This window comes from Hippopotamus amphibius, chromosome 14 (genome assembly GCF_030028045.1).
Source record: "Hippopotamus amphibius kiboko isolate mHipAmp2 chromosome 14, mHipAmp2.hap2, whole genome shotgun sequence".
Classification (NCBI taxonomy): Eukaryota; Metazoa; Chordata; class Mammalia; order Artiodactyla; family Hippopotamidae; genus Hippopotamus; species Hippopotamus amphibius.
This window is the reverse complement of record NC_080199.1, coordinates 76,701,359-76,710,250: the sequence shown is the minus strand read 5'-3', so window position 1 is coordinate 76,710,250 and position 8,892 is coordinate 76,701,359. Positions and strand designations below refer to the sequence as shown.

Sequence of the window (8,892 nt, the reverse complement as noted above, 5' to 3'; positions counted from 1 at the left end):
CGTCTGACCCCCACTTTTAGCACCATTTAAACTTTCTCCCGGCGTCCAGTCCCTCCACGAACATCCGCCCCGACTTGCCTTGGCAACCCCGGTCTCACCTTCACAGGTTCCTCAGGAAATGCTTCTGCAGGAAACTTAAATCCTAACTTGTAACAAACATTGAAAACCCAGCTCAAGGTACGGGTAACAAATGGGATCCGTCCTTAGTCCTGCATCCAGGGGCTGAACCAGAACCAGAAGCGGAAGGCTGGCTCGGAGGTGAGCATCACAGAGCAAACACACCAGAAAAATGTGTCTGTCTTAATGGTCTTCTCACCACTTTGGATGTTGATATTCTCGTTCAATTTCAATTTTCCCAGCAGCAGAAATGACAGGAGATGCAGAGTTTCTTAGGTGGACACAAAGAACTGGTTCATTTCTTCCTTGCAATCCAAGGGTCTGACTTTCCTACACACGGGGACACAAAATGCCCCCTGAACCATCATGAACCAATGAGCCCTGAGGGCTTCCTACAGAAGGTGTGCAGCAGAAAACTATTTTCTGTCTGTATGTGCTCCTTTTGTTTTTCCGATACAAGTTTTACAGTACTTGTAAGGGATACACGTTACACCTTACAGGTTCTGATTTCCTGACAGGAAGGAAGGTATACTGAAACCACGTGTTTGAACGTTTTTGTCAACTAAATTTCTCCAGTTTTGACCAAAATTGAAGACATCTGAGGTTGCTTCTAAGGATGTTACGTTTTTTTTTTGGAAAGACCAAGTAGCATTCACTAAGTGAAAAATTCATTTCATTTATTACAGTGCACTTTTGCTTGAATCATAATATTGAAAAGAAGTTAAAGTCAGACAACCTTGTATAGAGAAGCACGCACTCTCCATTCCTCTGTGTTTAGAAAAGGCTGCTGAGAACGTCACAGGGGAACTCTGACACCAGGTAATGATAGACGAGATTAGGGATTGGTGAACATGGCCCGATGGCCAACTCTGGCATATCCTGGGTTTGTACAGCCCTAGAGCTTAGAATGGCTTTTTCATTTCGAAATGGCTGGGGGAAAAAAATCAAAAGTAGAATATGTTGTGACGTGTGAAAATTACATGAAATTCAAATGTCAGTGTCCATCAATCAGGTTGTACTGGGACACAGCCATGCTCACTTCGGCACCTCCTCCAGCTGCTTTGGTGCCGTAGCAGCAGAGCTGAATTGTTTTAGAGACAACATGCAAAGCCTAAAATATTTACTCTCTGGCACTTCACCGAAAAAAAAAGTTTGCCAATCCCTAGGCTGAGTCCTCTCTAAGGCCCCTTTCACCTCCACATTCCTAGGAATTTTCCTTCCTTAGATAAGCTGGAATCCTCCCCATGAAAGGCAACGTACAGAACACACATTAGCCTGATAATATAATGACGCCAAAAGAACTGCTTGTTTTCTGCTGTCAACATTTCCCAAGGAGCAAGTAACATAATACCCACTGACTCAGAACATACTATCAACTTCCCAGGTTTTCATCACTTTTAAAGGTAGGCTCTTGGTTCTAGAAAGCAATGTTTATGGTTTTTAGCAATTTTACTCTATTAACACGTTTAACAGACCCTCTGAAAAATTTCCAAGTAGAATGAAAATGGAAAAAACCCAACTCCCCAAGGAATTCATACCATAAAATATTTATTAATAAGTAAAATGATTTTCCCCTGCCTTTGGTTATTAAAAGCTTGGACGCAGTATCTTTGTTGATACCGATTGCCAACAATGGTTTTACATTATTCAGTCATGAGAGAGAGATACAGATGGGTGATAGAACAGGTAGACGGATCACACACAGATGACCACAGATACAGATATAAATATGTAAAAGACCATACCTTACAACCATATAATTACAAATCTTGGTTTTGCTAGCAGTTGGAAATTTTCTGGCACACACTTTAACTTATTTCTTATAAGTGAACAATACACAAATTCACTTGAATTTCATAATTGAGAACACTGGTAATGAACACAGTGCTTGCTGAGGACTAAAAGAGAGGAAAACAAGAACTAACTGTGGGAAAGAAAGGCAATATCTCTTTGAAAAGCTCTCTCAACTTCATAGTCTCTCTTGCCTGAAAAATAAGGCATTTTGATAACAACAGTATAAAAAGCCTATGATTTGCAAGGTAAATGGTATCTGTGGTTTAAATTTCATCCCAAGTCTCAGATTATGGCTGAGGGGTGATACTAAGTACCTCTGTAAAGCATTTCTTGGAGTTTTTATAGGGGAAACAAGAAAATGTTTTATCAGATCTAGGCAGAAAGGCTGACGTTCATTTCTAACCGCGGTAATTACCGGCACTCAGTACTATATAGACACAGAGCTCTCAACACCAAACAGAATGCAATGCCAATGCCAGACCACACGGCAAAACTAAGTCACTTGGAGAAGCAGCAGGTGCTAGAGTTTATGATTTCAATATAAAAACACTTAATTCCTTCTCAGATGTCAATGTAAAGTCAGATATGATCAAGAAGGGGGTGAATGGTTTTATTACTACACCACCCACTCCTTCAAGATTTTAATCCCAGAGTTCTGAAATGTCATCAGTTAGGTAACTATACAATTTCTTTCAGTCTCTTTTTAATGTAGACAATCACTTTGTAATAAGATCTCTACACAAGGTAAAAAAAGCACAAAATAGACCCCAAGAAAGCACAAAAATAGACAATATATATATATCTTTTTACAGTGAATTAAGATGTGCCTGGAAAATACTGAGATCAGAGTCCAAGTGGGTTTCCTTTTATAAGAAATGTGTTCTTTACGTTCCCTAAAACCCTGGATGCTGAGGAGACACTGGCCCAGGTGAAAGCGAGGGAACGGCTATTCTGATCTTGAATCAATACAGTAACAAACAAAAAAGAAGTAATAGTAACGAAATGCTAAAAACGCTTCATCAGTTCACAAAATTCTCTCCACAGCCGTACCTCGAGGGCACTTAAGGGCTCCCATGTGTCACACGAGCACGGGCAACGACACAGGCACCTGCAGGGGACGCTCTTTTCCATCGTAAGCCAGTCACGCGCTGGGATGACACGTCCAGACACGCGAATTCGGAGAAAGACGTTTTCATACAGTGTGGGGGCAAACGAAGTCATCCCACAGAACCGTGCCACACACACCGCCGATACGCAGGGACTTCCAGGCGGGGAAGCCTTCCCAGGCCCGCAGCTCCTGCCCTCCTCTGTCTGGTACAGGAGCCCGGACCCACCCTGCGTCACACGGTCACAGCTGGGTACATCTTCTGTTCGCTGTTAGTGTGCGGAAAGGGGGCCTGGATCTGCCTGTAGCCCGTCTGCAGCCCATCCAGGAACGGGGGCACCGGAGTCATGGGCACCGAGTCGTGCTGCACGGCGTACCCCACGAACGGGGGATGCAGGTACTGGCCCTGGTGGGGCACGATCTGGGTGGCCTGCTGGCAGTTGAGCACGGAGAAGTTCGTGGGCATGTTGACGTACACGTTATTCATGGTGCCCTCGGGCAAGCAACAGTTGGTCTGGGACCTGGTCGGGGGTGCCCGGGCCCCCGAGTTGGCACTGGAGCTGGAGCTGGCGGCCGTGCTGGACTGGCGGGAGGAGGAGCCTCGGGAGGTGCTGGCACTGGGGATCATGGGGATGGTCTCCATCAGGCGGGGTCCCCCTGGAGCCCGGCTCTGCTGGGGCTCCTGCTTGGGCCGGAGGCATCTGCAGCAGCACGCAGCCACCAGGGACCCCAAGATGATGAAGGCGACAAACACGGACCCCACGATGAGGAAGGGCACGTAGATGGGGACTGAAGAAAAGGAGAGAGACATACTGTGGTGACTCCCTGTAGGGATGCAGTAAAAATCGGAGATGGGCAGTGGAGGTGGACGAACGAGCAACGCCGGTACCCAAAACCCAGGAACCTAGGCCGGGCTGGTTTGTGTAGTTACCAGCAGCCCACGGGAAGCAGCGGCCTTTATCAAGTGCTTAGGAAGCGGGGCAGGGGTACAGCCGATGGGCTCAGCAGATCAGCCCCCAAAGCAACGCTACTGACACTGACAGTCAGACTCACCAAATGCAACGCTCATTGAGGCAAATACCCAATTCAGCAGAAATACGAGTTTAACGGATTAAGACGGTTCTAAATTTCTACAGTAACTACACTGCCCACATTTCAGACCCTAACAGAGAGTCTGTAGGGTCTGCACAGAAATAAGCTGAAATTATTTCTGTCTTTTTTCTCCCCCCAGAAAGTTATGTACATTCCTTGCACACTTCTTCGACCATTTTTTCACAGGTTCTTGTTTCATAGGCAAATACATCAAAACCATTTCCAAAAAGAGTCTGTAAGGCACAGAGGTCAAAGAGGTTTAAAAAAAAAAAAAAAGCCCTACACACACACACACACACACACACACACACACACACACACACACACACACACACACACACGCTTGCCAAGCTGAAGGCTGGTTCCTGGGAGGTGGGCCTACATGAGGGGAAGCTGTCCAGGCAGCGGGTCAGGTGCTGAGGAGGACACAAGTTTCCCGCTGAGCCACGAAGGTCCCAGGCGGGACCAGGGGGCTGAGGCGGGGCATCAGGCCTGGAGTTAGGACACTGATTTCATGCGAAGAGCCACAGGGAAAGCCCGCGGAGCGTAAAGCAACGGGCATCCTACTCAACAAGTGAGGTTTATTCCAGAAAATTAAAACTGTCAAGATAAAAACAAACACTTTGCTAAAATCAGTAGCGAGCTCCAGTTTTCAACTATTTTATTTAAAAAGATCTTAGGGGCGCCATGGGCCTAGCAGTACTGGGTTTCAGAAGCTGGACACACTGGCTGATGGGGACCGAGAATCAGGACAGAGGGGTCTGTGGAGTCCCACCCCGTGTGACCAAGAACCCATGTCTTTTGACATGTTCCTGCCCATCTCCTTGACTATTTGATTAGACGCCACGCGAGGACAGGAACTGGTCCTGCTGGTCTCGGCAAAGTGTGGTCCAGGGAGATGCTCAACTCTCCCACATCTGAGGTCAGAGACACTGCAGCAGCCATTCTAATCACGCTCCTCTGACAGTACTGATATTTCTGGAGTCAGTGTTTCTAGAACATAGTACCACAGAGAGCCATGGAAAACTGACGCCTTATAATAAAACATACTTTATTAAGTGTGTAACCAAAGGCTGACAATTGAAGATCTCATTCTCTACGATGCCAGCCCTATATGTTACCAAGAAGTACACAAGTAACAGTTAAAAAAAATACCCCAAACATTATAGCAAAACTAACTGAAAGCAGTCTAAGTCCACATAACAAGTTCTGGGGAAAAATAACTCTTCTCTTTCTAGGATTTTAGTTGGGAGAGTATTAACTTTACAGGGTAGAGAGTGCTTAATTAGACACGCTGTCCTCCCTGAATGCAAAACTGCACAGTTTTTAGGAAAAAAGATTCAAGAATGGAATTTAGAAGGCATCCCCACACGTCACGGCGTCACGAGAAGTTGGCTGCCTACTGATTTGTCCACCGTCATCCCAACTTTCGGGAGACCAGCCACAGCCGACTTGGCAGCTACAGAGGAAGCAGGAAGCAGTCTGCCCTCCGCTCGTGCCTCCAGTTTCCTGGGAGGCCACACACCCTGCCACGCACCTCCTCTGGAATTACCCTCCCTTCTCCTCTTTAGTCAAGGCAGCCGACCAGGAGGAGTAGCTAATAAAATGCTTGACTGCAAAGGGAAGGACACGGAAAAAAGCTGCCTCTCACCAGCCGCAGCCACCTCTGTGAACAGGGACCAGCAGGACCCTGGCTCTGGCGGCTGGAACCCTGGGCTCCCGGGGGGTAAAAAGTCCTCACCTCACGGCGGAAGACACGCCGCTCCGGGCCACGTGTGCCCTGCCACCTCCACCGGGACATCCTCCCTCCCAAACACATCCTGGGACAGACCCTCGAGAGAGGGGGTCTGGGAGGCTGGTGACAGGCTGAGGAAGTGGAACCTATCACATGCTTTCACGCATTTATTTATTTTTCCAACTCTAACTTTGGCGACTTGAAAAAATACAATAAAAAACTCGAAGCCACAAAGAGCAGGACTGGCACCGCTCTGATGTCACATCTGCCAAGTCTGAAGCGGTAAGGAGACTGGAGCGGGGGAGCCGCACCCTAGGGAGGGGCAGACCCCCCCGCGGGTCTGGTGGAGCACTTCACCCTCGAAAAGCCCCGAGGAGCTGCCTTCCCTGAGGAGCCCTTAAATGCCCCTGCCAGCTGTCTCGCGAGGGAGCGCCACGAAGACATGACCCCATCCTAGGACTTAGCCCCATGGAGACAAGAGACACGGGAAGGGGCACAGAGACCCCTGGGAAGGAGGAATGTGGGTCAGTCGGCGGCGCGGCCCGCCCCGCCTTGGATGTTAGGGCGTCTTTAGGTTCTGGGGTGTTTTTTGGTTTTTTTGTCTTGCTTTTGGGAGAGGGGGGAAGCCAAGCCAAGCCAAGCCACCCTCTGGCTGACAGATGGGGACACTGAGGCCCAGGGCGCTGCACCGGTGTCCTGCCCCGCACAAATTAAAGGCACGGCCTCCCGGTGCAAGCCCCTTTCCTAAAATCGCAGGCTCCCACTTCCCTTCCCCTCCCAGGCTCCCGGTCCCGCCGGCGAGGCAGAGCCCCCGCCTCCTCCCCCGTCCGCTCGCCCGGCCCGCCTACCTGCCGAGCCGTCGGGGCCGTCCTTGTCCGCGCGGCCGGGCTCGCCGGCGCCCTGCGGGCGGTCGTTGTCGCAGCCGCCCTGGTCCAGGCGCGCCTCGGCGCTGGAGCAGCAGTAGCGCAGCGCGCAGCTGCCGCAGCAGATGGTGGCGTCGCCGCCGTCGAAGCGCTCGGGGCACTGGAAGCCGAGGCGCCAGACGCCCTGCGCGTCCAGCCAGCCGTGGCAGTACTCGCCGCCCGCCCGCGCCCCCGCCGCCAGCAGCGCGGCCAGCAGCAGCCGCAGGAGCGCCGCGGCGTCCCGGGAGCGGGCGGCCGGGCGGCGTGCGCCCCGCATGGCAGCGCCCTGCGCGCGGGCGGCGCGTCTCCAGAGGCCGCGGGGCCGACTCCGCGCGCGGCCGGCCCGCCGCCCTGGCCCCCCCCCCCCCCGCCGGCTGTCCCTCCCGCGCCGGCCCCCGCCCCCCGCCGCGACCCCCGGGAGCTAAGCCATGCCCTCCCTCGGCCGGCGGCCCGGGCCCGGCAGGGGCTGGCTCGACGTCGCGGGCACTCGCCGATGCGGCTCTCCGGGAGCGAGTCACAAGGCCCCCGGGGCTGCCGGCCCGCAGCCCCCGGAGGCTTCACCCGCGACGGGACCCTCCCCGTGCATCCCCGAGGGGACGCTCGCTCGAGCCGGGGGACCGCTGCGCAGCCGCAGAGTCGCAGCCTCGGGGTCGTGGCGCGTGTCCTCGCCTTTACTCCCCTCGCGCGCGGCGAAAAGAGGCCGAGGCGGCGGGCAGCGCGCTCGGGGCTCGGGGCAGCAAGTGCAGCGGCCGGCCGCGCTCAGCCTCCCGCGCTCCGAACTCGGCCCGCATGGCTGCGGCCCCCGCGTTCCGCTCCGCGGGCCGGACGGCCGCTCCTGCCGGCGCACGCGGGCGTCGGGGACACGGACGAGGGTCCGGCGCGCCCAGCCGCGGTCCCGGGAGCCGGCCGGGCTGGCGGCGGCCGCGGCTGCTGCCGGGCGCGGGTCCAGGCGGGCGGCTCGCCCCGCTGCCCGCGCCTGCTCTCCGGCCGCGGCGCGCTCCGCCCGGCTGCCCCTCTCCCCCGCCGCTGCGCCCTCGGGAGACGCGCACGGCCGGGCGCCTCCCACGGAAGCCCCGCTCCTCCCGGCTGGGGAACGGGCCGAGCGCGGAGGCAGCCCCGCACCCCCGCGCGCCCGGCTCCGACTCGCCCGCCGCGCCGCTGCGCTGCGCTCTTATGAGGGGGCTGGCGCCGCGGGCGCGCATGCGCGCTGGGCCGCCCCCACCCCACCCCCGGACGCCCCGGGGCCGCGAGCCCTTCCCTGTCGGACTCCGGCGGCGGCGGCGGGCGGTGGGCTGCCGGCTCCAGCCGGCGCGGGAGAGAACCGAGCCCGAGCCCCCACGGAGGGACGGCAATCAGGACACAGCAACCTTGCTTACTGAGGCCTTCGGCACTCACGGTCCCGATGCTGAAAACGTCCCAAAGAAGGATGTTAACTGCGCTCCATTTTGCAGACCCTGAAGTTGCCTCTTGGACTCACTGCCCCGCCAGTTCCCAGCCTCTGAGGTCCAGGCCGCGGCCGGCCACTGGCCGGGGCTGCGCGGCGGGCTCGGGCTTCCACCAGGTGGGATGGAGACTTGCCAGATGTGGCCGCTGTCCGGATGATCGGTGTCGCTTTTCCTTCTACATGTGGGCAGAGCGATTTATTGGTTTCAAGCAGAAAGGCGCCTCGGCTCCACAGCTGACCCCGGGGGTGTAGACAGCTGCGCGAGGAGCCAGCACGGCTGCGACAGACCAGCGACGCGGCTTTGAGGACGAGAAATTAATAGCTCCTGTCTTGGGGAAGCTGAAACGACAGGTGCTGGTGCTATTAAAGCCGCCGTGATGATTTTTAAAGGATCTGGGGACCCTTGCGACACGGTCTGGAAGTCAGCGACCTGAAATCTAGGCCCAACCCGATCAGAAAAAAAATCTTGCATTTTGCTGGCCTCGGTTTCTTCATCTTTAAAATGGAGCATGGTTGGTCTGACCACTGAGGTCCCTTCCAAGTCCATGTCTATGGAACCCAAGGCAATTTTAGTCACAGCAAAGACGCTGCTGTTCAGCTACCATCGGGCACCCGTGCAGGCTCGGTTGCCGCGTGGACTCGGGTGGGGTGGCTACCCAGCCACTCACCCCACGGAATCAAAGGAAAACACTTTCCATGTGCC

General features: G+C 54.6%; 1 protein-coding gene across 1 annotated transcript; it reads right to left on the bottom strand.

The window, feature by feature from the left end:
• Positions 1-3,251: 3,251 nt before the first annotated feature.
• Positions 3,252-7,022, bottom strand: SHISA2 (shisa family member 2). The gene is made up of 2 exons (XM_057707930.1): positions 6,692-7,022; positions 3,252-3,805 (listed from the first exon to the last, which is right to left on the bottom strand). Exons 1-2 carry the CDS (start codon positions 7,020-7,022, stop codon positions 3,252-3,254), a joined length of 885 nt encoding a protein of 294 aa, XP_057563913.1.
• Between the last annotated feature and the right edge of the window lie 1,870 nt (positions 7,023-8,892).

Bases quoted from the DNA above. Each gene is read 5' to 3' on its own strand.
- SHISA2 (XM_057707930.1), bottom strand. From the start codon at position 7,022: ATGCGGGGCGCACGCCGCCCGGCCGCCCGCTCCCGGGACGCCGCGGCG. The intron at 3,806-6,691 runs GTAGGCGGGCCG...CCTTTTCTTCAG, and splicing joins CGGCCCCGACGGCTCGGCAG to TCCCCATCTACGTGCCCTTC.